The 27,882-nt window shown below is 42.9% G+C and overlaps 1 protein-coding gene across 2 annotated transcripts; it reads right to left on the bottom strand.

Moving 5' to 3' along the window:
* Nucleotides 1-84: 84 nt before the first annotated feature.
* On the bottom strand, nucleotides 85-27,882 carry septin8a (septin 8a). 2 transcript variants are annotated; one of them, XM_084565313.1, is made up of 11 exons: nucleotides 27,696-27,882; nucleotides 19,645-19,759; nucleotides 19,285-19,480; nucleotides 14,821-15,007; nucleotides 10,108-10,269; nucleotides 8,308-8,404; nucleotides 3,860-4,028; nucleotides 3,619-3,751; nucleotides 2,742-2,911; nucleotides 1,338-1,366; nucleotides 85-1,184 (listed from the first exon to the last, which is right to left on the bottom strand). In XM_084565313.1, the coding sequence occupies exons 1-10, from the start codon at nucleotides 27,723-27,725 to the stop codon at nucleotides 1,363-1,365; spliced, it is 1,263 nt and encodes a 420-aa protein (XP_084421439.1). In that variant the 5' UTR covers nucleotides 27,726-27,882; the 3' UTR covers nucleotides 85-1,184; nucleotides 1,338-1,362. The 2 variants fall into 2 exon arrangements, with proteins under 2 accessions (XP_084421439.1, XP_084421438.1); XM_084565312.1 differs by lacking the exon at nucleotides 1,338-1,366 and having other exon boundaries at nucleotides 27,696-27,880.

Raw genomic sequence — 27,882 nt, 5'->3', positions numbered from 1 at the left:
CTTCACCTGCCTCTGTTTCCCGCTCTCGTCTCCCTCCGGGGGGGAGTACAAACAAACAAATCATGGCAGAGAGACGCATCACAGTCGGGAGGGAGGGTTTGCATTTATTTCCAACGACACACAGTAAATACAGCTGCTCTCTTCTCCATGTCTGAGTGTAAACTCTTCTACAGCGAGCTGAGGCTTTAACGTTCCCCTGTGTTTGTGTATATATATATATATACTGGCTTCATGTTTGAGTGCGTGTTCACTGTCGTAACACTCACATCGTGGTTTACAATAAAGTTAAATCACTTAGTTTTGACAATGTACATCATAATATGTGCTCCTTACATTATTATATTCAAAAACTAGTACATTTTGCATATTAAGCTTTGTAAGAAAATATTCACATACATTTATTGAGTTACTGTGAAACAGCACCAGAATATTGCATAACTATTATTATTTTTTTTTAGTTTTTTTCTTTATATTTTAGTTTGTCAGTACCTATGTATATGCTAAATCTGCAGTATACGGGTACTCGGTTATTGCTCGGTATTATTTGGACTCATTCGATACAGGGGGGGTTTCTAACATGAAATGTGTTAAAGCTAAATTCCCTTGACTACAAAAAGGTAACAGACACATCTCACCTGGACAGTATTTCAGACGGGGAATGATGTGTTTAACAAAAATAATAATATATAATATATAGGATTGACACTGATATCTTCCATTTAAATGTCATTTTACTATGGCACTCCTTACATTTCCTTTTTTTAAATACGAACCGTTGCAGTACCAACAGGTCAGAGGGGCTTTGTCTAATTTCCGTGAAACACACAAAAAAAAAAACTAAAATCACAACATAGAAAAACAAAATGCATACATATATATTTTAAAAAAGTGTCCAAAAAAAAACAAAAAACAACACAGAAAGAAAGATCCTGAATAAACGAGATGGCCACTGATGAAACATTTTTTTTTGTTGTTTTTTTAACTCTTGTCTCTCCATGTGGCTTCGCCATCATCATCATCCTCAGTGTCTTTGGTCCATGTGCACAATGTCAAGATGGAATGTCAAAATAATAAAACAAAACAAACAAACAAAACAAAATGAAACAGATGTTGTCGTTGCTATGGTGATGGAGGACAAATCCATGGTCGTGTGTGGATGGGTGTACAGCGCCCCCATAAATTAACTGAAAAACAATGAAGAAAAAAAAATTTGAATGATTTTTGAAAAACAAATAAACAATAAAAGATTTTAATTCTACAGACAATGAAGCAAAGATGGGCTGCAGCGCTTAGTGAAGCAAGGGAGCGTGTTTGATTCTGTGTGCGTTCTACTTTACTTTTCGAGCAGCTGTTCTGGATGTTTTATCTGGAATAAACATGAAATACACGCCTTAATAAAGAAGCAAAGTGAAGATCTGTGGGAAGCAGCCTCAACAAAATAAAAAATAAAAAAATCACAAAATGGAAGGTCTGTTTCTCACAGTGCACTGACAGCAATGTGTGTGAGCAGCCACAAGGGGGAGCCAGAAGTCTGCATTTCAAATTTCACTTTCCGAGCCTCACAGATAAAGTCTGTAGTCGACATAAAGACTACATTACCTACAAGCCATGCAAACATTTAAGGTGACTTTCAGCCTCACTGGCAGCCATTTCATTCAGTTATTCCCTGCTTTGAGATGAACATATGCGAGCAAGTATTTCTTTCTGGGGAATTTAAGGGACCTCCTGCATGCAAGAGTTAAGAAATGACAGTGAACAGAGCTAATCAATACATTTAATTCCAAATCATGGCCTCTGCTCTCCTAGGAGGGATTTCTATAAGTTTTACAAGCTGAATGCAGGGATTTAATTAAGATTATTAGCAAGGTCCATGCAGATGAGTTTAGGCCAATAGCAGGCGTCTTATTAAAGCTTTTAGCTCATTTAATGCAAAGGCCCAAAAAACACAAAGAACTGCAAATAGTTTGACAAAAGCTGCAGCATAAAATACTATTGTGTGCAGGAGCATTGAGGATTTGCCTCGACTGGACATAAAGGGGCCAAACCCAAACCAGAACTGACGGCTCCAGATCAAAAGTATGTGGACAGGGCTGTCTAGGTACAAAAGAAGCTGAACGCTCCTTGAACTGCGACTTACCTATGTGTCCCACTAAGGAAGTAGACTGGCATTCTGTACTGAAACCAGGGGCTGTCTTAATATGCAGGACATGATTTATAGCCACTGAGCTTCAGATCTGTGCCACCAGAACCACACAGTATCTGCACCATTAGCATAACATTGTTGAAAATCAGTGTCGCTCCCTGTCTGAGCTGAATTCTGCATCACCTATTTTAAAAGCTTTTTACGGCCTCGGAGGGTGGGTTCACTGCCTCCTCCCTCCCCGAGTATCCTGAATAATTAGAGCGAGGCAAAGGGAAAGAGTGAAAGCACAGGAAATGTTAAGCTTGGGCAGGACACAAAGGGGAGGAAGTTTCCTTAACACATGCCAGGCTTTTATAATAGCTGAAATACTTGTGTGTTGGAGATAGGTCAACGACAGCACTGCACCGTCTCATTAATGAGACAACGTGCTACAAGACTCAGCAGAATGAAAACCTCCTGCTTATAAAATTACTAAAAACAAAAAAAGGGATGGTCAACATTTCAAGACTGAAGGCACAAGAGGTTTATTAAGAGCAGGGTTGGTTAAGGCAAGGACGAATGGGAGGAGGGAGTGGCAGAAATGAAGGGACTGCCTTACTTTTTCCTGTCCTTGTCTTTCTTGAGGGGCTGAGCTAAGGACAGCGTCTCAGCTGCCACCTTCTTCCTGTTGAAGGCGTTCATCTCCTCCTCCAAATCTCTCCGCTTCTCCTCCACCTTCCTCTTCTCCTCCTGGTGCATACGCTTCAGCTGCTCAAACTTGTCATGCAGCTGAACGCAGAGCGAGGAGACAGAAAGAGAGAGAGTTAGTGACGGACACACAGGACGAGGACACTTCAGAAGGTTAAGTGGTCAAGAAGTCCGAACGGGAACACGCGCTTACATGCTCCAATTCATATTTTCTACACAGATTAATGTGTGTAAGGTCAAAGGAGTGGCCTACGGTGACAAAAGCACACATTTCCACTCATTTCTGCATTTGTTCTCCTCTTTTTTATTTTTTACCTCACTGTTTTGGTTTCAGGTCTGCAAGTTCTCCTCTCATCCACCTGTTTTACAGCTGCAGCTGGAGGTTATTTCCAGCGAAATGTCTAAATAGAGCTAGCTAACACACAGCTCTACAAGAGACTAGCTGATAGTTGACTCAAACGAGTTATCACTTTGAAGAGGTGTAGCTGCTGCTCTGAGGTATCCGTAGCAACAGCACATGCTAACAGCCAAGTCTCACTGGTAGAAAACGACCTGACGACGGGATGAACTGGAACAAACTTCAGAAATATTAATACTTTTCTACACTTCATCCATTACTGTATACGTGCACACCTTTGTTTTTGCGTACGTCAAAAAGCAGAGATGAAAGTAGCGTTACTGCCAGTGATATCCATGTTCACTGCTCAATGAGACGACATGAAGTTGCAGCGTTAATATATATTATATATATTTATATAAATATGTGCATGTATGTGGACATGACTGACCTCTCTCTCTTTCTCTTTCAGTTCGGCTTCCGTCTCTTTCACTTTGCTAACAAACATTTGCCGCATTTCTTCTTCTTTGTGCTGCAGGTCTCCCAGGAACTCTTTCCTCTTGGCCTCGTATGTCTCTTGAAGACTGCGGAGCAGAAGAAGAAAAAGAGCGGCGAGAGGAGTTTAGTATAGAATAAAGCATTAATTTCCATTGCCGTTGACAGGCGTGTGCACTGCGTTAAATAAAATCTACCTGAACGGCTGGCTGTCCGGGTCTGTGTCTTTAAAGCCCATCTCCTCCAGCTTACAGCGCCGGTACAGCTCGTAGTGGCGGGTGTGAGTCTGCTCCCTCAGATCCTCCATGTTGACTCTGATCAGCATCTCTCTGAGTTTCACAAAGTCGCAGTGGCTCTCATTCTCAACTAAAAGGTTAAAAAAAAAAAAAAAAAAAAAAAACACCACGCTTAGGATAGAAGTGTTGATTCAGGTAATGTTTTAGTCATTTCCTCTGATAAACCACTTAGCTGTTTATTTTTACTCCATTAATAATCCAGCGCTTTAGAGTTACATACAAACAATAGGTGTAATCTTATCTTATTTTATTAGTCTTTGCCTCTCGCTTTTATTTGGATGTTTTAAACTGCTTCCAACTCATTTTAACACCCCATCTGTCACTCCGTTATCAGCGCCTTCTCTCAAAAGCAGGAAATCATTTCTACAGGAATGTGACGTAGTCGGCACAAAATACACCAGAGAGTTAGCATCTGGCATCTACACCGTACCGTCCAGTACGATTAAATGAAACCAACTGAACCAAAAAGAGAAAACCCCTGTATCTTTCAGACAGAGAGGAGATTGTAAAATTCATATTCTTTACTCCTGACGTCAATTTTTTTCCAGTTTAGCTTCATGTCCGAGCGAGTCTCATAGCTAAATGACTTCACGGTGGTGAAAGGGCAGGAAGTGTTTCCTGCCTGACAGACTGACAGCAGAGGAGGAGGAGAAGGGGATGTCCTTTGCATCATTTCCATTTGGTTGAAGCCTTTAGTCATAGGTCAGGAGAGGAAAGTAAGAAAAGATCAAGTGTGTTGGTACCCATTTGTATTGTGAATAAATCTCTTGACAAAAGACGCCAGCCACACTGAAGTTATATTTGAAACGTTTAAAGGCCATTTTTAATGCCACATAAAGACCACAATATCCGTTTCATGATCATACTTTTAGGGTGGCACAGTGGTGTGGTGGTTTGCACTGATGCCTCACAACAAGAAGGTTGTGGGTTTGAATCCAAAGATTGTTAGGTTAATTGGCGATTCTAAATTGCGATAAACTGGTGACCTGTCCAGGGTGTACCCCGCCTCTCGCCCAACAAAAATACATAAATTACATAGAAGACATTAACTGCACTTTTTCCCCAATTACAGTAAATGCTAATCCTAATTTTTCCACTACAGGTTCTTTTAGTCATATAGTTGTGAACATAACACATGACTGAGACCCACGACTGAACAGCAGGTGGCAGCAAAGTGACGAAATCGCACTTATTTTTCTTAAAAAGAAATTCTGCTTGTTCATAAAATGTTTTTATAAAAGGATAGTTCATTAAACAGAAACATTTACAACACAGTATTATGCTTTTACGACCCGCATGCATTCAAATGGAATGGACACTCTTGCTCAAACTGAACGCGCACACTTTTTAGGACTTTTCAAGACGTGCAAGCGCTACAAAACCTTTCTCCCGTCTTTCTCCTCCGTGGTTGTATTTTCCTCCCATATATGAGATTGACAAGACGGCTCAATTTCAGAGCAAAACTTGATACACTTGTTAAACTACCCTAACGAATACTATATGCGAGGATGACTCATTAAAAATAGACCTGGTGGAAAATAAAGACGTTAGGCTGTTGGCAAAGTCTCAGGTCAGGTGTGCACGTGCAGACTGAAGGGACGTGGCCTTTCAGGTACTGCCATGAATGCTGAAGCAGCAGTTGTGGGATGTATGTTGTGATTAAATACCACAACAACCTGAGAGCATTGAGGATGTAAAGATGTTGACATTTAAAAAGGCCCAATTAGCTTGGCATTCAGTTTTCCCTGGTGGAAAAACGATGGGAAGCAGCCCGTAGTGCATGAACCACCAACCGCAACCGTGCATACGTTTATGCTTAGGTAACCCCAAAATGAATCTAAAAAGCTGTGAAACCATAGCAGTGATGCAACTGCATGAGTATTTTTGCTGGTTAACCACACATCATTAGTTGAAGAAAAAAAAAAAAAATAGATGAGCAAGTCTCTGGGGCCGCGTCCAGGCTACTGAAATCGCCTGTTCATTTGGCACCTAATAGCCTCTCTGTGCTCGCCCCCCTGCTGAGGGCTGAATCAAAGCCAATCCTCTGACCGACTGCAGCACTGAGCTCTCAGGATCCACAGAGCACAAGCTCGGCCGACACAAAGAAACGAGCACTAATCAGCATGAAAACAGAAACATACAAACAGGGGACGACGGAGACACGGCCGCAATCAAATCTGCAGTTGTCAAAAATTAACGAGATGTTTTTTTCTAACCGTTTCAACCTCAAGCCCGATTTAACCTCCTAAAAACAACCGGGTATCAAATGCAATGTCTGAGTGGCATATCCACGTTCATGTTCAAACACCTACCGCAACATGTGAGCAAAACAAACAGACTGCAGAAGAGAGGGAAAAAACAAAACAGGGGTCTGCTCTATGTCACAAATGTCTGGAGTTCAGAGATAACAGATCCTGAGGGAAGATAAACACACACACACTCACACACAGAGCGCCTTTCAATTACTCGTTTGTCAGTGGACAGTACCTTCCTCTGTCTTTCCTCAAGTGGATGGAAATTTCTCATGGCTCCTAGAGAGGTTGCCCAGCTATACGACATGTGGCATCTACAAATTGTTTCCACTGACAGAGACGCTGCTTTCAGAAGGCTGACACAGAGACTTCAGTCCTCTGCTGCCTCCGCCCTCAACATACTGTGACAGGCTGTGTGCCGTATGAATGACGAGCCTTCAGCGTGGAAGCAGGCCTCACTCAAAAAATAAAAAACGGAAGGCAGTTTTCTTGTACTAGAGCCCGTCAGTCCAGCATGCGCAGATCTTCTCGTTGTTGTGCATGGCATTATACAATAAGATTGAGCTCCAGCTTTTAACTGCTGCTGAAGATTGACAAAATAAGGATGGCATGAATTGTGGATGGAGACAACGCCCGAATAAGTGAGCATACAGTAAAGCTGAGATAACTTTTTGCAGACCAGAGGAGTCAATTCCCCAGGAGACATCCTGCAGACTTTATAAATAAGCATCGAGTGTCCTCCGGGGGTTGGGGAATGAGAGTGGTCAGTGGATAATGGCGAGAGGGAAGGAAGGAAGGAAGGGAGAAAGAGAGAGGAGCTAACCAGGGAAGAAGGGAAAGAAGGGAAAGAAGGACGGAAGAGAGAGAGAGATGTAGGCAGGGAGGGAGGGAGGGAGACAGCTTCTCTGAGAGGATTACTCCCACGTGAGCAGCAATATTCTCACAGCGCATCTCGATGTGACATTATTAAATTAAACTGTTTGCTATCACTAGCGAACGCAGAGGGACGAGCTGTGGGAAACCATAAAGTCCCAAGACAGCCGACTGGAGAGGTGACGTCTCCATGGGCGACGCACGCAGGCCGGTATACAGACCTACATCCACGCTATAATCACAGAGACAGCGGAAAAACGTGAGATGCGGGTAGAACAGTCGTCTTTACCCTTCACTTCAGTGTCACTCTGCATGAAGTCACACTCGCAGCTGTGGAAGGCACCCTGCGTTAACAGGGAGGGTATAAATAAACAGACAAACTGTGGGGGACGCACTCTCTGCGCCGCCATGAGCAGGAAGCATCTTTCACTAAGGACGTTGAAAGACACTCTGCTGTTGAGTAAGATATCCTCTAAACACTGGCCTTTTACACAGTTTAAACTGATGACGAATCATGTGACTCAGTTCTGCTTTATGTGACAAAGATATTGCATTTGATATTAAATTAGACCAAAAAATTAAATATTTTGCAATTTAGGAATGTTTTTCCTTGTGGCTTTTTCCCCATTTCTAGTGTGCTCTTTGAAAGGTTTGGTACAGCTTTTAATATGGAAAAACATCCACATACAGAAGCTGAACGACACCGAGTCACGTACTTCCTCAGAAAAACAAATCATACACCCGTGACCATTTTCAGAGACATGAGAGATGCAGCAAAAAAAAAAAAAACAAGAACCACTGTGCATGCAAACCAGTTCAAATGCACGATAAATCAAACACAACCTATAAAAGAATTTGAAGTGCAAATATGTCATGGTAAAGTGTACTTAACGTGTGTATTTTCAGCTTCATCGTGGTCAGAAATGGACGACGACGACTCATAAATACGTGTTTGTGGTTTCGCATTTTTACTGTGCTCAGATGTCACCAAAGTCATGTGTGATAAAGCCACAGGAAACTACTGCTCAAGACGTTATTGTTGCTTCTTAAGAGAAGAGAGAAGTCACCACTGTAACTAATCAACAAAATTGTAGCACATAAATTGTGGGCACGTCCTGTGTATATTAGTTGTAGCAGCCTAGAGAGAGCATTTTAAACAACCACTGACTTCACAACGCTACCTTGTGAAATACACATTTTGACTTTCTTACGACGGATTCTCACCTTGCACAACGCCCCAGGGGTACTGTCTGGCCCTCACTGTTTTGTTCCCTACTTTGACCTCTTCCACGCTCCCAACCACAGCGAATGGCAGATGGGCCTGCACAAGAAAAAGAGGGGAGGCTGTTAAAAAAAAAAAAATAAAAAAAAAAGGTCAAGAGGTCCTGTTGAAACCGGAGCCATAACCAGGGGGCTCATTCCTGGCTTCTTCGTATATTCTTGACAACAGAGTAACACTTTCACAAGTCATATTTCAACAGCTGGAGGTGAAGAATTTAATAAACCAGACTAAATAGTAGTTTTTGAATTCAGTGGAGTTATCCTTTCCAAACCAGACTGCACCAGAGTGAAGTGTAACCACGTTGACAAATGAGCTGCACCAGAGCTCAGCTGTGGTTCAGCTGGGGCTGTAAGGCTTCATTTTGTTGAAGTGATTAAACACACATACACTTTATTATTGCTCTCAGGGCTTCTATGCATCATTAATCCCGGCAGAGTGGCATCATGGGGGAAACATGCCTGACGCCTTTAAAAGTGAGATGGTGAGCCTGAACCAGCAGGCTGGTCGCAGCTCAGAGGAACGAGCTGGCGAGTGTGGGCGCTGATGCAACAGACTATGAATAGATTGGGATACTGTACAAACGACGCCAGGAGGAACCAAATGCTGCGTGTTTTGTTTTGTGTTTTAAAACTATAAATACACCGGTCAGCCATAACACTATGACCACCATCATAACATTGTGTAGGTCTCCCTTGTGACTCAACAAAGAATGGACATGGGCCTTCTGAGGGTGTCCTGTGGTGTGGGGGGCCTTTGGGTCTATGGGTTGAGGGGAGGGGCCTCTGTGGATCATCCCGCAGATACTTGATCAGTTCAATTCAATACAAATTTTCTCAAGACCCGGCCTGAAACCCTCAGAGCAAGCATGAAGGCCACAGTGGCAAGGAATAACTCCCTTTTAACAGGAAGAAACCTTGAGAAGAACCCAGCCAACAGAGAGAAGAGTTTGGGATCTAGTGAATTTGGAGGCCAGGTCAACACCTTGTGCTGTTTTTAAGTTTTTTTGAGTTGTTCCTAAACTGTTTTTGTGTGTGTGCCTGTGTCAGGCTGCATCCTGCTGGGGCTGGCTGCTGCCATCAAGGAGTGTCATTGCTATGGGGCGGGGGTGCCTGGTCTGGTCTGGTCTCGGTGGGTGGTAACATCCACACGAATGAATACCAGGTCCAAAAGTTTCCCAGCAGAACATTGTATTGTTACAAGATGGTCAATGGTATTTACTTCTCCTGTCAGTGGTTTTAATGTTGTGGCTAACCGGTGTATCTGTATCGTAAAAATGGAAACAAACATTTCCAGATGTTGAAAGCACTATATAGTTTCATCTCAGTTCCAGTAACACTTACGCTTTTTGGGAAAAAAATGTGCTATGAGCCAAACTTTGTATAATGCTTGTATACACTACATGTGCCACCAGGTTCAACCAGTACTTCCTAATATTATTGGGTATTTAGTATATAGTCCCCAATTTGTGGGATTGCAAAGTGTCTACACAAGACAAACACTACTTTTCAGCACATGTTACAAGCACATAAAACAGTGTCAACACATGCTGCTGTTACCAGATGTGTGACACGTGTGGCAATAAAACGTCTAAAGGCGGAGAGATCTGTTAAATATATATACGTATACACACACACACACACACACACACAACTATTATTTTACTTCCAACACATCCGTCATTTTCTTTAACATGTCAACACTTTAGGCATATGTTGTCATCTGCATTGAAACTAACGACTTACGTTCATGGAGGCATTGATCTCGCTGACTGCATCGTCGTCTGTGGGGAACTGATATATCTGGACGCCGTTGCTCACCAGCTCACTCATGATCTTTATTTTGAATTTGTGGAGCTCGCTCTTGGAGATTGTGTCCGCTTTGGCAATGATGGGAATTATGTTGACCTATGGAGAGAAAAAAAAAAAAAGAGCGGGAGTGGGGTTAAATATGTTAAATATGTGGAGCAGTGTTACTGTTCTTGTTTTTGTGGCTGAGTGAGCCTGCCAAATATGCATTCTTGTACTGAAAGCTCCTTTGTGTTAAACGTATACATGAAACTTGTTATGTAAGATTTGGTTTGGCCTGGTTTGATGTGCATCTTTATGCCTGATTACAATCACCGCTGACGGGACAAGAGGTATCAGAGAGGCTTCACACAATGGGAGAAGCTGCAGAGAACCATCCAAGTGTTAACTCCACTTCTACGTTACACATACAAGACCATATGCAGCCAAAGCTGAACAGCCAGAACCCCAACAGATACATAAAATAAACAGTGATTATGAAAACAAACTAGGCTCCAGCTACAATCAGCAGCAGATGCGCAGATATAAACGCTCAGCTCGTCTGCATTCCTCTGTACGGCTGCATTAACCAAATCACAAACCAGGAAGACGGAGAGGACTCTAAGTGTGCCTCAGAGCAAAAAGCCAGGGCTTGTCAGGAGTCAAATTACAACCTCATCATACTTTACTGGATCATTAATTTGCAGCAGGGCACCCAGCATCACGTTTTAACCCTTATTTAACAAACACTGTTCACCAATCGCCATCGAGTTCCGACAGCAGCCTTGTACGGGCATCAAAGCAGATGGGAGGGAAATGGTTGGTGACTGAGGAAGGAGGGGACAGTAAGAATCGTCCACTTCCCACAGCTATGATTTCCCAGCTGACCGAAAGAGTATTCCCAAATAGTTCTTACAGCAAGTTAGGAAATCCAGCTGTAACCACATTAAAACAGTTTACATTTAAAGACAATCACTGGATAAAAATAGCCTGACATTTGTGGCGCTTCAATCGTACACACGGCAAATAGATGCGTATAAAAAGCAATACCATTAATGACTTATAATTGGGTGGCTTCATTTTTAGAAGTTCTCACAATAAGAAGCTTTGGGGAACGTAAACAGGAAGTTGAAAGGGAATCAGATTTGTTTAGCCGATGTTTTTAAAAATATTGTAAATTTTCTAAGCTGATGTAAGGACACTGTAGGAGCCACTACCGTTATATTATAGGGGTGCAGACAACCGTCCCAGCATCTTTGTGTCACGTGTCTTCCTCTGCTTCCTCTGGTCCAACCAAAAAGAACATATCGGAACATGCAATTATGAGAGATTTTAAAGGTTCGCCAATCCTAATGTCAGATAACTGGCTGGATATAATTTCCTCCCATTCCAAAATAAAACTTAATTTTAAAACAAAGGACACCCCTTTAGGACTCCTTATCTCTCTTCCTGCCTTCGTCCACCCAAAAAAACAAAAAGCCCTCAATCATCCTGCAGAGCGTTCAGCCATCATCTCCTGGGTGGAGTGATGGGTTCCCCATTTACAAGAAAAACACCATTGTCTGTATGCCAAATGTTTGACAGCTAAATATACAAACTGTTTGTGGTCCGTCTCCCCAGATTGTCCTGTGACGGTACTATCTGACAGAAGGGACAGCTCTGTTCATTTATCTTTGGTTGCTAAAATGCACAGAAATATACGTCACTGATTTTGCTCTCATGAAGACGGAGCTATCCCACAAAATAAATGAACTAAAACTAAAGGTCTAATTCGCTTGATATGGCCTCTTTTCCACATGCGGTGAAACCTGAAAATATCTACGTCCCAGAAATAAGAAATAAGAGAGACTGATTATTGTTTGGTTTGGGGCTGCTACAGCCATCGCCTGCGAGACTATCAGGAAAGAGGCTGCCGCGTAAAGCCCATCTGCCCCGTAAAACAAAAACAATGTCACATCCACACTGTGGTCACCCAACGCTGGCTTCCTTTCAGATAAAACAGCGGTCCCATTGCACATTGTGGAAAGATTGCTGGGACGGAGCCACTGAGGTCACAGCGGTGCTCTCCATGACCACGCACTCAGGCTAAAACTGAGTCCACTGTTGCACTCACAGCGCTGTAAATCACTACGCCTGCCAACAGTGCTGTTTTTATTTTACACTTGAAGCACCTTCTGATGCCGTGCAACTGAAAGGAGCTGCTTACAAAAATGTCACATTGACGGTTTGCAAGAAAGAGAAAGTGGCTCAAACGGGGAGCTTTTGGACAAAAAAAATTTCACTCATATTAAGGGAGAGTATGCCAAGTCAAGCACTTTGCTGTGACTCACAAACAACGACAAAGACGGTATATTTAGCGCAGGTAAGTTACCACGTCTTGGTTCAAAGAAGGGGGCACAGAGATTTCACTTTGAAAGCTGCGCCGGTTTGGATGGCGTAGGGAGACAGTTGGCAGACGGAGTGTGCCAGGTTTTGATCACGGTGTTGGCTGGCGGAGACGGCGCAGAGGCTCAGTGGTCAGCGCCATCATCTCACAGCTAGAAAAGTCCTGAAATTGGATCTCTGTCATTTCTCTAAAGTTTGTGCAGGTGTCATCTCAGGTCCTAACAGTATTCTGGCTCACTCACAGAAATCATTAACGACAAAAGAAGCGCTCCAGTCAGATAAAAGGTATTTTTAACAAAACGTGGTTCTATGTTGTGAAATCTATTTAAGAGCCACTGTGCATTCAAAATTATCGTTTTTCCTGACAAAACTATTAAACCTCCATAAAGGGTGACATTTGGCAGAGCCCTCAAGTCATTGTTTTGAGTCGTATCAGGGGACATTTGGCAGATATTGCGCAGCCATGCGTTTGTAGTTGGCAGAGGTATGCCAGCAGGTTTCGGTCACAAGCTGACCATCTGCTTTGTTCTGGACTTATTATCATTGCATCAACGGAAATGAACAGGCCTGGAGCGGCTATCGGTAGTAGGCATACATTGTAATACTGTGGAGACGGTAAACAAAACCCCTCGAGGTTGGGACGCTTTTAATTTGTATGATGTAACACAATTCAACAAAATGCCGGGGACATTTTGTCTTCCACATGCACCTTTTAGTGTTTGTATAATAGACGCCAGACAACAAGGAGAGTGACATGTGGATGTTTGCTGATCCACAATATATGTCACACCAACCCAAATTATAATAACTGATAAAATCCTCAGTGCTCTTAGAGTTTAACAAGCTCATACAGAGCTGAAGACTGGATTTTAACTGCCTCCTTCTTTGTTGTTTCTCTGGGAATTTGCAAGCACGTGCCTGACATTCCCATGAATCTACTGTTTAGGACCATAAGGCAGACCAATAACTATAGATGTCTAAGTATTAGAAAGAACGTGATATATATATAGTCCACAACTATCTACTAAACATCTCCAAGAAAAGAAAAATCCAGGCAATATCACAATTAATTAAAGATTCTAACGATAAAATAAATCTAAATAGACGCCAGCTCCAAATAAGATTTTAATATTCACTTGTCCTTTCCGATTCCGTTCTACTCCATTAAAAGCCACTCTGCCTCCCCCCTCCTCCCTTATTTCACGCTCCAAGTGCTGTTGCGATGAGATTCTTTCCACTAGTTGTATTTACTGAGGCAACGCCAGTAACTGCATCTCCAGTGAGCATCAGACCCACCGACCAATAAACTGAGTAGTTATACTCCCACCAGAACAATGAAGAAAAGAAAAAAAAACAGAACAGAACACACAAATCAGTTCGTTTCTGAATGAGACTATTAACTGGTTACAGCTGCGTGCTGACCTGTAAACAACTGCACATATATCAAACTGTAACTAGATTTAGTATGCTGTATTTCAAGGCAAAATGACACGTAACCGTATTTTTTACGGATGAGAAATTGGAAAACATAATTGGCTTGCTTTATTTTTAATTTGAGTCTGGTAAGACAGCACTTGGATTTCATTATGGAGCGTTTCAGCCGATACGGAGGAAAAAAAAAATGAAAAATAGCTCTGCACATAACTGGATCGTCCTACAACCACTCTGAGACTTTTTTGTTCTAAACAGTGATCAGACGACATCCATGATCACGTCACAGTTACTCTTCTGTCCATTGGCCCAGCAGATCTTCGCCAGACATAATCAATTAGAAATCCCACCACTAAAAGTTTGTGAGCAGGGGAAGTTTGGGCTGGCTTCGCCTCCTTAACAAAATCTATTCAAACTTTTTTTTTATTGCAAAAACATGCACTAAGCTGGCTCTTAGTTGTCTTAACATCAGGACTGTTAAAAGTCTTAACATTAATCTTTTTCCACAGAAAGAGACTCCAAACAATGCCGTGCAAAGCCTTCTTGAAATCCTACACGATGAAACGGAAACCTGCACCTTCACTGAGTTATTTTTCCGTTGGCTTTATTCTGAGCATCCACGCCCTGGCAGAGAGATCAGGAATCTCCTTGTTTCAGTGAAATTGACACCAGTCACAGTGAAAGGGAGCTCAGATTTCAGCGATAGTACTGCAAACAATGGGAAAGGACCAGGAAAGAGAGGGAGTGTGTGTGTGTGTGTGTGTGTGTGTGTGTGTGTGTGTGTGTGGAGGGGGGGGGGTTACAACAACATATATATATACGTGTGATTTATGTTTGTGTGTCACTTTTAAATACCTTGCTGTCCAGTTTTTTCATAGTGACGAGGTCCAGGGACTTGAGGGAGTGTCCTGTCGGGGCAATGAAATAAAGGCAGATGTGGATCCTGGTGTCGTGATAGTTAAACAGAGAGCGTTTGATCTTCAGCTCCTCCTGGAGATAGTTCTCAAACTGAGTGTCGATGTAGTCAACAATGGGCTTGTAACTGTGGAGAGAGCCAGAGAGAAAAATGTCAGGATTTATGCCTGTGGGTAAAAACAAAAATATGTGTCTTCTTCTTATTCGTGCATTGGTGATGAATCAAAAAGGAAATATGGACTCGTCGTCGCTGGGGAAGTCAGTGGAGACAGTTATGTTTTTAGTAACTGAGCGATTTGATTCAGTGCCAAGATCTCAGCTTAGAGTTGTACAGCTTAGTGCTGCATTAAATTTATGTTCCGCTAATGGCAGTCTGGTTGAAAACATACAGTCCTCTCTGTAAACAGGAACATACAGAATGAAAACATCAGTTTACACACTCCGAGCAAGTTGATTATCTGCTAATGCAGCAGAACGGTTCGGTTCCGCAAGTTGTTTTCGACACATTCGCACCAGTCTTGTTTATTTGCCACCACAGCTTTAACTTATTTCATTTGGGGGAGACGGGAACAAGGCAACTGGAAGCCAGTCACATACTCGATACAGTGCATCATAGCTGCTTGAAATGCAAGTCCCTTTCATGTGAACACACTGTGGTTCATTAGGTCATAAAAGCTCCACAGTCATAGTTTGACCACATGGCATTTTCAGACTTTACGCCGCTGCAATTGCGATAATTTGGTTGGTGTAAGAGTGTGGGAATCCACAAGTATCGAGCAGAGACATTGTTTGAGAAACGGCAGAGGCACCTCAGCCTCAGACTGATTTTTATCTCTACTCACATTTCTTCCAGCAAGATTCACAAGTAAAACATGTGTGAAAACAGTTGCAAGGAGTTTCCGCTTGTGTACTGGTGGACTGGTGGACTTGTGTACCAATCAGGCATAACATTATGACCTTGTGCTGTTTTTCATGTTTTCTTGAGTTGTTGCTAAACCATTTGCGTGCCTGTGTCAGGCTGCATCCTGCTGGGGGTGGCTGCTGCCATCAAGGAGTGTCATTGCTATGGGATAGGGGTGTCTGGTCTGGTCTAGGTGGGTGGTGCATCCACACAAATGCCAGGTCTAAAAGTTTCCCAGCATAACATTGTATCGTCACAAGATGGTCAATGTTATTCACTTGTCAGTAGTTTTAATGTTGTGGCCGATCATCGTACTCCTGTGTGTTCTTGCCCTGCATCAGGAGGCAACATGAACGACTGTCCTGCACCCTCTCGTCCTCCAAAGTTTATACTTCAGAATCAAACTTGTCAAGCCTGAACTACCAAGCACTCAAATCAGACGTGTGTGTACTTGGTAGTGATAAAAGCTTTTAGTGCTTCAGAATGACTAAATGTAGGCCAGATGTCAAGTGTCAATGCTAAATTTGGCTTTTAGAAGAAAGAACATCCTCTAAGAGACTGACAAGAAATAAGCCCACAAGTCTTAGGCGCATAAGTACACTAATTTATACATTTGATAGTAAGCCACCGCTTTCTGCAGTCCTAAATGGTACACCATGATACTAGAGATAGAAAATTATTTCAACAACTATCCTGTAATTACTTCAATCATGTTAACCTTGCCCCATTATGACACATACATGTTTGCAAGTATCTCGTCTGCTGTTGGAGCGCCAGGGTGTCCCACATAGTTGACATTTTACAGCTCAGAGCGAGACATAAGTCACAGATTTACTCTATTTCCTAAGCGAGTGCACTGTTTACAGTCATCTGTCCTCTCCCTTCACTTCTATCTTCAATCTTCCCTGTGGAATGCACACACTGTGACCTTATGAAGCTCTCTCACTGTGCATTTTGCTGTCCACTGCAGGGTCAGTCCTTCAGTTTATACGGCCTACAGAGAAAGCTGCTATCAAAGGGCGTGAGAGTGCTGCTCACTGGCTGCACCACAACCCCAAAAAAAAAAAAAAAAAAAAAAAAAAAAAACTTTCCACAGCTGAACGTTTGAAGAAAACAAATCAACAATTTCCCTCACTCGTCCTATTTCCATCCCACAAGACAAGAAAAATGCACCAAAGTCTGAAATGATATCAGTTTATGTCTCTTATTTGTATCCCTAGGCAACATTTGGACATAACAATGGCCTTGTCGTTTTCCAAACATAAAGCAGGGCTTTGGATAAAATTGACAGGAAAAATCTGTCCTTACACTGGTCCTGAGCCAAATGGAAAACACAATGAAGCATGTGTGTGTCAGACCTGAGCGCAAAGTCCCAGATAAATGGAATTTAACACATGGGACAATGCACTGAGTGCTTTTATTACAATATATCAAAACAGTCAAGATGTAGTTTGTTTTATACACAGTGAGATGTAATCAGTTTTGATGATTAGAAGGTCAAAACATGTCTCGGAGTTAAGAAGCTAGACCTTGGTGCATGTTCAAAGACAAATACAACGTCTTTATTATGAAACTTCAAACATTTTTCTGATATTTAAGTTTTAGGAACAACTTTTGCATCCGTGTAAAGCCTTTTTGACCACTCACAGCCACTATACATGCAAAGGTCGTCATCCAAAAAGCATAAACTGTGTCTTCCTACCTGAAGACTGCCAGCCACTGTTCAGACTCAAGTGGATCACGGAAACTGGTCTTTTTTCCCCCCAATGTGTGGTTCCTGTATTTTTAAAAGGGTGTAAACTGGACAACTAACGTCCTGAAATCCAGCGCTCCGTTATCTGAAACTCATCACTTTTGACATTTTATTTTTCTATTTTCAAGAAGTGAGAGGACCAAAACTTAAGACTCTGTAGTTCAGACTTGCAGCAACAGAACAGATTTAAGAACGTGTGTCCCAAATATCTCAAAAACTTTCAACAAAGATCTAACCAAGCATTAGACATCAGGGCCCGTATTCCTAAAGATTCTAAGAATCCTCTCAGAGAGCTACTAACTTAGCCTAAAAATTCCTAGCTAGGAGTCTTAGCTTAGGAGTGATTCCAGAAAATTCTCAGAGAACTCTGAGCAAGAAATGGACAGAAACTCTTATCTTAGTGAGGAGGTGTGGTTGACCCCGTTGCTAGGTATGAGTCATCATTTCAAGAGGTGTGATTGGTTGATCCTAAAAGCTAGATAAAAATACACTTTTGGTGATAATTGGCCTAGAATGGACGTCAAATTAATAGACTTAATAACAGAATCTAATCTCTATTTAGACTGTATAATTATAAATAATACTTTACATAAAAATAAATAAATAGTATGCTATACTTTAAAAAGTATCCTATAAAATGTGTGATTAAACTCAGGCCACTACCACAGTATTCACATGCTGATAGTTCTATTTATTTGCTTTCATTCATTTACCACACTGGTAACATTTTTCACTTCACCCATTTGGTATTAACGAGGGTAAAATGTCTCAGCTTTCATCAATTTCTGTGATTGCTAACCGGTCTAGAAGAAGCAGTGTTGGTTGGTGTTCAAATCTTCCAAAAACCGAACAGCAATGGAGAAGAAATGAAGTAGGAAACCCAACTGGAGAGAGGAACAGTGTTTGCTTCTGGATCAACTGGTCAATGAGAATAAAAGTGTTTAAGACGTAGATTTACCCCCAAGTCATCACTGCTGCATTTTTGCATTTTTCCTGTTGCTAAATACCTCAGTGTTGTGATGACTTTCATTTCCAGTGATACAGTTGTCCCTCGCTATAACGCGGTTCACCTTTCGCGGCCTTTAACAGCGCATTGTTTTCTGCGTCCTGATTGGCTAAGGGACTGTAGACCATTGTCAATCAATCTCCTCCGTACGGTGTCTCTTGTACAGTACAGAATGCGTTCAGCTTGCCAAATTTACATATACAGTATCTTTGATCGTGCTGTATGTTTGTAAGTTATTGAGAAAAGTGTATAAAGTGTGTAGTGAGGGGTTTTGTAACCGTAAAACATTTATAATCATTGTAAAAAATAAAGCTGACTACTTCGCTGATTTCGCCTATTGCGGGTTATTTTTAGAACGTAACTCCCGCGATTAACGAGGGACCACTGTATTGCGATTGTAACAAGCTTGATTGTCATCCAGTGTTTGGAGAATATCTCTCCTGTCTCTTCTTTCAGCCATTTTCTCCTCTGCTTAAGAAATTCCTAAGCCTCCTAAAAGTCCTCCTCCCTGCTCTTAGCAGATCTCACCTTAGGAGCACTCTTAAGAGCTAAGATTCTTTAGGAATAGCTTTTATCTTTACTAGGAGCTACTCCTAACTTTGAGAGGGAAACGTCATGATTCTAAGAATTTTCTTAGAATTTGGCCACTAGGAGCAACTCTTAGCGCTAAGAATCTTTAGGAATGCGGGACCAGGTCATCCCCAAAACCTTTGATTCCCGCCAATCTCCGGTTATCATACGCACCTATCCTCTTTGTTGATCTGATCACCGAAGCCGACGGTGTCAACAATCGTCAGTTTCAGGTGGACATTGCTCTCTTGCAGGTCGTACGTTCGCGGCCGCAGATACACGCCGTTCTGGTAATGGCTCGCCTCTTCATTCTCGAACATGGTGTTAAAGAGTGTGTTCATTAACGTCGATTTTCCGATGCCCGTCTCTCCTGTGGATGGTCGGAGGCGGAGAGAAATAGAAAAGGGTGAGTGAAAGCATTAACTTACACCGTCACCTGGGAGTAATTCATCAGCTTTTCAGACATGGGTTTTTATTGCAGCAACAAAAGCGGAAACCCGTAACGTAAACACAGTTGTTTTTTTTTTTACTCACCTACACACAAAATGTTGAAGCAAAACCCCTGCGTGACCGATTTACTGACCAGCTGGTCGGGGAGGCTGTCAAATCCAACATGGCCGCCCAAACTGAGGTTACGCTTCTCTCCGTCCTGAGGGGACACAAAACAAAACATTAAAAGTCTGGTGCATGCGAGGGAGAACACACGGCAAAGACATTAGCTGAGAGGTATGAATCGCTGCGTGGCACCAATACTAAAGCGCTCACATTCCTCTGCAAGCGAACATCAAAGACCCGCCGTTCATTGTGCAGATGTAAAACCCATCAGCTACACTATGTGAGCTAGGTAATCGGGTCCCGCAGTGGGGATGAACTTCAAGAAAAATCCTACGCAAGCACGAGGAACTGAAGTCGTTTCCACTCAGACAAAAGATGCAACCAGAGAAGAGGTATGGAAAATAAAAAATATAATACTCCTCCTATCCTTTAAAATTGAATAAATGATCTCACCATTCAGGTGAACACATACAGAACAAGCTGCAAAAATTTATCCGATAAGCAAGACCAAAAATGATCACAACTGCTGCCGTAAATTATTTTAAAGGCTGTGCACAACCGCTCTGTAATCAATGTGGATCTAGGTGACAGCCTCCTGGAACCAGAGGCATAAAGCTTACTGATACTAGAAACCAAAAGACTGGAGGAACAAACTATTGGGTTGTAAGCATTTTCACCTTTGCTCTCCCCCGTGTAACCCGCCTCAGCTGAAGGAGACTGCTGAAGCTGCAGAGGAAGGGGAAACCAGAGAGCACCGTGAGAGATGAATGGGGGCCACCCGATCTCATCTGGCTCGGCCACGGAGGACCGCATATTTGAAAGCTGATGTCACCGAACGTGGCGGCGGGCGGCCTAGAGAGCAGAGCGGAGGCTCCGCTGAACGCAACCTAACCATACTGGAGTGAGTGAGAGAGAGAGGTGGAGGCAGGCAGGCTCCGAATTCACAGTGGACGGCTTCTAGAAACTGACCGAGTTGCACAGCAAAGGATGAGCAATGTGGTAAGTTTCAGCTGAGAAGAAGAGAAAGGGGCTTAGAGCGTCAGGAGTAATCTGACATGAGCTGAGAGAGGCAATACTGAGCTGCCGAATAGTGTGAGTTTATTAGACTCTATGTACTCAGGTTGAATATAAGAATAATTTATATATCTGTGTTCTTATGGAAGAAGCCATCACATTCAGTTTGCTTTTTTTTTTATTATTATAGATATCCAGCTCTTGTTACGGAGTCTGAATGTACTTATTGTAAGTTTTGTTTTTTGACAGGAGATAAATGTCTGCAGCAGGATTAGATGGATGAGAAAGAGGGAGAGGCAGTGGCCGTTCTTTGTTTATTCTTCACTGTAAAAAAATGTAGAGCTTGTTAAACCACATTAACGCGTCCCTGTGGCATTCAGCATGAAGCTGAATGAGGCTCGTAGACATACTCCCGATAGATTACTCGAGGGGGGGGGGGGGGGCTGGTGGTGGGTGTGGACTCTGGTATCGTGCCTGGAAGGAAACCGGTGTAATGACTCTCTGGATTCCTCTGAAGTGTTTAAAAATAAGCTGGCGAATTACATACGCCTTTATTTATCCAGAAAAGAATGAATAAAGGCTTGCATGCTTCTTTTCTATCCCCACCACATGTTTTTTGCACATGTGTACATGTGAAACCAGACTTACTCTGCAAGTTCGAGACTTCTGAAAATTTAAGTTAAAATCAGTCGTAAGAAGTTTTTGGTTTTTTTTGATCTTGCAAACCTCGTTTTCTCTGGCTCCAAACCACCAACGGTGACACTTTCATATCCAGAACAATAACAAGGATTCTGACTCACGAGATAATTCTGGGTTGACCTCCTACGCTGAACCAGAGCGAGCTGTCAGCGGGCGCATAATCTCGTGCGTACGAGTGCGTGACACATGAGAGGCAGATGGGTCAGCGAGCGGCTGAGGGCGGCAAAATGAACACGGCGAGCTGATATTTTTCTGGTGATCAGACAGAACCGAGCTGCAGTTCGTGGACACAAGCTCACCAAACGGTAGAAGAAGCACAGTCCTTCCTTCCAGACGAGGTTCAATGAAAGTACAAAATCAGCAGAAAATGCTGGATTTTAGAGAAGGGGGTTATATTTTCACTACTACTACTAGAAAACAACTTAAAAAAGGACTCAACTGTAGAATCTGATGACCTCAGTAGTGGATTATGGATGATGAATATCTAATCTGCAAACTGATATAACAATGCAACGTGACAAAAAGTATTTATTAGCAGTTATTTGAAATACGGCAGAGTAGAAGGTACATGAAACATAACATCTCCATGTTTGGTTAAAGGATTGCGTAGTCCACTATTCATTTCCTTATCTTACGAAATGTAAGGACGAAACCAACTGGATTACATCAACAATGCATGACAAAACCACCTTTATTACTTCCTGACACGTGATGTAGATTCAACAACACCCATCAGCAAATACAGGATGTAAAATCAACAGACGTGAGCCGTTAGGAAAAACTACATGGCATCTGCCTGCCGCCTCGCCCTCTCTCTCCCGAGCTAGTTTGGAGAAGACAAGGGCCGCAGCATTTACAAAGTATGACAGGAATGAGATGCTTCTGGTTAACTGTCCCGGGGTGAGGAGACAGCGGCGTTCCCAGGCCACCGTATCTACGCCAGGCCAACAGGAAACGGCTGCACAGAGGAGCCCCAGGTGGCTCAGAGTGAAATGAGCCATGAACAATAACTGGCCAGTTCACAGAGCTGTATGCCAGTAGCTGGCTGAGCTGTAATGGGGCTTTATTACAGAAGACATCCTGAACATATAACAGAAGAAACAAAAAATAAAAATAAACGAATGACAGCTGAAATCCATTTAGCATGCTTCGGTTTAAGGGCGTACCAGCTAGCTTACACCGCCAGCTTTAATTTTAAAAGCAACTCTTGTGCAAAATGACCTCTGTATTCCTAACATGTTCCAGCGGATCAATTAAGGACCTGTTCAAGCCTCGCATTAAGATCCAATCACGTAAAAGACAGGTGTGAACAGCCCCAGGACGCACCGAGATCACATTTGAGAGACCTGATCTCTGACCACATTTGGAGGGTGGTCTGAGTCGCATTTGTCCCCATTCCTTTTGGCAGCACTTGAACGCGCAATGTGTCCTGAATCACATTAAAGACCTCATACTTAACAGGAGCGATCTTGCGTCAGAGGAGATTTCCTTCATTCATTCATCACTTGTGATCAGATTGCCCCGGTCGGACCTCAGTGCGTCCTTCTACGCAGCTACTTTTATTGTATATAGTCCAGCATGTTTAGTTTATAAAATCAGAGATCAATATAAAACATAAAATTGTTGGTTTATCAATTAGGGTGCAACAGGGCACACCGTCCAAAAATCCAGACAGCCGCTCGTCCTCCAATTTGATTTAAGTTAATTTTATTTTGCCACCAGTCCAGTCTGTGCAAATGCGACATGGAGCAACACAATTCAAGCATTACAATAACGAGTGAATCCACTGGTAGCAGCCAGGAAAGCCCACAGCACACTTTGACAATAAATATGAGAAACAGATGCAACCTGACACGAACCGAGGCCAGAACTTGAGATCTGTGGCTCCGTGCACCCGTCAGTCCACGAAAAAAACATTTCAGAAGCCCTGAAATCCTCCTATCAGTCACTTTCTGGCTCTCTAACCCCCTCTCGCAGTCCTTCTATCCCCTCTTCAGCTGTCTTCTCGCCTCCTGACCTCCATTCCCTTCTGACTTGTGTCTGACTTGCGTTTGCAGCTTGTGTCTGCATCACTGAGCCTCCTCCACCTGACAGACAGCAGAAACCTCGCGGACCAGGAACACACAGATGCGGCGAAATACACAAGGAGAAGGCTTCAAATATTTACTTTGTTAAGAACTAATTTGCCTTACACGTTAAATTTTAAACACACTTCGAACCATTTAAGACAAAGATACACAGATCAGGCATAACATTAAAACCACTTACAGGTGAAGTAGATAACACTGACCATCTAGTGACAATTCAACGTTCTGCTGGGAAACATTTGGACATGTAGCACCCACCTAGACCAGACCAGACACCCCCACCCCATAGCAATGACACTCCTTGATGGCAGCAGCCGTCCCCAGCAGGATGAAGCCTCACACAGACACACACACACAAAAACGGTTTATTAACAACTTAAAAAAAAACATGAAAAACAGCACAAGGTGTTCACCTGGCCTCCAAATTCCCTAGATCCCAAACTGATCAAGTATCTGTGGGATGATCCACAGATCCCCTCAACCCAAAAGTCCCCCTCTAACAACATCTTGTTTCCTAGACACCATAGGACACCCTCAGAAGGACCGCGTCCATTCTCTGATGAGTCACAACTGTTTTGGAGGCACAAGGGAGACCTACACAATATGACGAAGGTGGTCATGATGTTATGGCTAAACGGTGTATATGCTACATTGGGTGTCAGTGTCATTGCTTTGCGTGAAAATCCGTTTGTCTGGAGAAGAAACTGACTTGAGCGTAAAATGTGCATTTAAACCGAGACTCGTATAAGATGTGCACATATGTAGGGAGTCAGCTCTAGGCTTTAAAATAAAATTGTCTGGCACGTTTAAACATGAAAATCTACGTGAAAGCATCACATGAAACTATATTTTGTCAGTTTGGAGGCTTCCTTCTCGACAAAACATTGACCACATGACAACCCCAATGACAAAACCACTAGCGCATTCAAATGAGGTGGTGCTGACTGGTGCTTCCTGTCGGATGATGGCCATGTAGATTTCAAAAAGGGTGCCTTTGTTTCCTTGAAACTGTCCCCACATGTAGATCGGGTCGCAGTTCGAACGAGGCTACAAAGGACGCTACGTGGGGAAGATGTTGTTGCAATATCGCCCCACCTATGCATCACGCTCTTTTGTACTGCTGTACCTGTTCTCCTGCTGCTACTTGTGCCGACAGTGATGTTGTGGCTGTAAAAATGTTGACGGTTGAGATTCGGGTGACGCGGGCTCCGCGAGCGCAGAGATAAAAAAAAAAAAACTAGTTTTCCCCGTGTTTGCTACCTCGTAAAATGTTTTCCCCGTTCTCTCCCGCTCGTCGCACACACACACACGTCAACCGTCTTGTGCAGCCACATTGCTGCTCTGCCTCATCACTCGTCAATGCCCAACAGGAAAGACGGACGGGAGAGGAGACAGGAACCATTTTACGACACAGATGTACGGCATACTTCTCTTTATAGGGTTTTTCCAGAAAAAAAAAAATAATAATAAATGTACAGCTTCCTACCAATCCCTAAAACGGAGGATGAAAAATTATTTAGAAATGACCCAGACGTTGACATCTTTACAGATCAGAGTTCTGGATCTGGTTAGCTTCTCTCTCTAAATGCATGCTATTGCTTTTACACATGCTTACACTTGATTCAATACCTAGACTAGTTATCCATCTAGTTGAATGCTGTTGGCAAAGAAAATATGAAGGAGGTGCACAAACTCTCACTCTGAGGAAAAGCTCTGGATACAAATTTTAATCTGGCAGATATAAAACGCCTACCTCACCAATTTTTCTTTTTTTTGTATCAACACTTCATTGACCTGGACTAACAGGATTTGCAAGGGATGTAGTGTTTTGAATTACTGACTGATCAGATAAACGACTATCTTTCTTTCTTTCCCTTTCTGTTCCACTGTCCGCCCTGCTAGCATTCCTCACGTTGACTAAAGTTCAGCAGAAACGCCTTGTGGTCAAGATTATTCCTCTACACACTGAATAATAATGAGACTGCACATGACGTGATTATGATATTTGAATTGGGGCGCTTTGAGTCGTGGGAACAGCTTTCCACAAAGGGCACATGACTGCAGATGGATTTAATGTGTGCTTCCAGGGTCACCACCGACTCTCCTTCCTGGATTCAACCCGACACGACAATGGCGATATTGCAAAAACGTCAATATTTTGAGAAACCGAGTCCTGTTCCATACGGGGGATATTGACTCATCAACCACAGAGGCCGCGGCCCGGCTGTCGTTGTTCATCCGTGTTACTGTGTTTGACAAGCTTGCCTCAAGGCACTGTGGCCCGCATGTTCTATACACGGCTATCAACAACACCGATGACACACAACAGTCGGTGAACTTGATCTACACTCTGACCCTGAACAACATGGGGAAAGGCATGTTCCCGCGCGCGCAGAATGATGAAAGAACTGCAGCTCTCTATGGAGACAATATATGCACAAGTTAAACTATTTTAAAAAGGCAAGGCTTTAACGCTTTAAGCACTTCATGAAGCTAATTTCATCGTATGCATGCAAGCCCCACGGGAGACAATCGTTTTCAGGGTCAGTAAGCAAGCATCATATGGTAAATATGTTATAAGGCATATTATTACATAACCCCGTGAATGAACTGCATCCTTTTTATGCTACGTACGCTAATGCAATCAATGAGCTAACACAATGGACGGTAGATGGCCTGTATTGATCCGCACATGTGGATCCGGCCTAGAAAGTTATCCCAGAGCTACACTGAACGGGATCGACTTTTGCGAACAATCAAACTGAGCGTGCATCTCCGTCAATAGCTGCACATAATTAACAGTGCTCCCTTTTCACAAGCGTCCAAGCGGAGCACGTCAGCTTGTTCAATGTGGTCTCACTTAGTTCAGAAAGTTAGACAGGAAGTCAGTCAGTCAGTCAGTCAGTCGTGCAGCTGTGCAGCTACTACCACTGGCCTGTTTCACTGCATTCTCAGCATTTTTTCACACATTAATCAATCCTCTTAAATTTGTATTCCAAAAGAGACACTTGAGAAACAGCGAATCCGGCAATATCCTGTGCAACCTGTCCACCAAATTTTGGAGGCCTTCCTTCCTAATTTTAAGAAATGCAAAGTGTGCACTATCCCCTGCATTCCCTTGTTTGGATCCTTTCTTTGAGGACATGTGTTGCACCATTAAGTGGTAGGAGTGGCCCGGAGTGTGTTCTTAATCTCTTTATCCCTGCAATTCTCTGCTGCTTAGTGTCGAATTCAAAGATCTTAAAAAAAAAAAAAAAGGCATGTGCCGGAAAAGCTAATACCAGCTTAAAAATCAACCTCCTGTGCATTCACCACATTTGAAAAAGAATATATATATGGTTTTTTTTGTGTTGTCTTTAGCCTGTTTTTGCACTGGACTGGCAGTATCTCCAGGGTCACACCTGACTGACAAGCAAGGCTCCTTACTATGAAAATAATCCGAGACACATTCCTTTCTCATTCTCATCCTGTGCCCAACCTACTAGTGTGGGGTTTGTGGAGCAATGTGGCCACGGCTTGTGTAGCATCTGGCCGCTAAAAGTGACACAGCCTTCCGGGTAAATATAACATTATGAGTGAAGAACGTTTTAAATTTTGCATAGGCTCCTGGAACAGGAAGTTTCAAATAAAAAAAAAAAAACATCATGCTTTAGCCCGAAGTTTGTGCCATCTAGTAATCCATCACTATATTGAGGTTTGACACAAGAAAACGGCAATTAATACACCTTATGGAGAGTTTTGAGTGTGTCTGGAGGTGCACAGCGGTGAGTTTGTAGCAGCTGTTTTAAATAAAAAGGCAGTAGTTAGAGGTTATATTTGGAAAAACAACCATATGACATGGGTTTTAGTTACGCATCTTTGCCCAAATGTGTTGCGTTCACGTGCACTTCTAATCAACGGCGTGCCATGAGCTACACCCATCCACGTCCAGCAACGCAATTATGAATAGGAAACATCACAAAGCACGACACTAAAACACGCTTAGGGTCCTCAATTTGTCTTAAACTGACACAAAACCCCAGTCACCCATCACAGAAATCACTTCCACCATCTCAGTACGGGCTTAGAAAGCGGGGGAGGCTTTAGCTACATACCCCCCTCCCCACATACACAGAAACAGTAGCTACAACAAATTTTTTCTTCTAGTAATTAAATAGTAACCAAGTGTCCCCGTTACTGCACTTGCATTATTCAAAAAGAAGGAGCGCCGCGGTGGCGTTTTGCACTTACCGAAAACACGTCAACGTCCGTGGCAGCCATGGTGCGGAATGTATGGTGTCGGTGTGTGTGTGTGAGCGGCAGACTGAGCGGAGGCGAAAGGGAGCAGCCCTCGTTTCTCCGTACTGGCCTGCTGATCTACTGAGGCGAGCTGACAGAGATAGGAAGGAGGAGAGAGGGGACGTTAAGAGCCGTTGCT

Source organism: Chelon labrosus (assembly GCF_963514085.1).
Source record: "Chelon labrosus genome assembly, chromosome: 17".
NCBI lineage: Eukaryota > Metazoa > Chordata > Actinopteri > Mugiliformes > Mugilidae > Chelon > Chelon labrosus.
The sequence above is the reverse complement of the archived record's forward strand: the minus strand, read 5'-3'. Positions and strand labels throughout refer to the sequence as shown.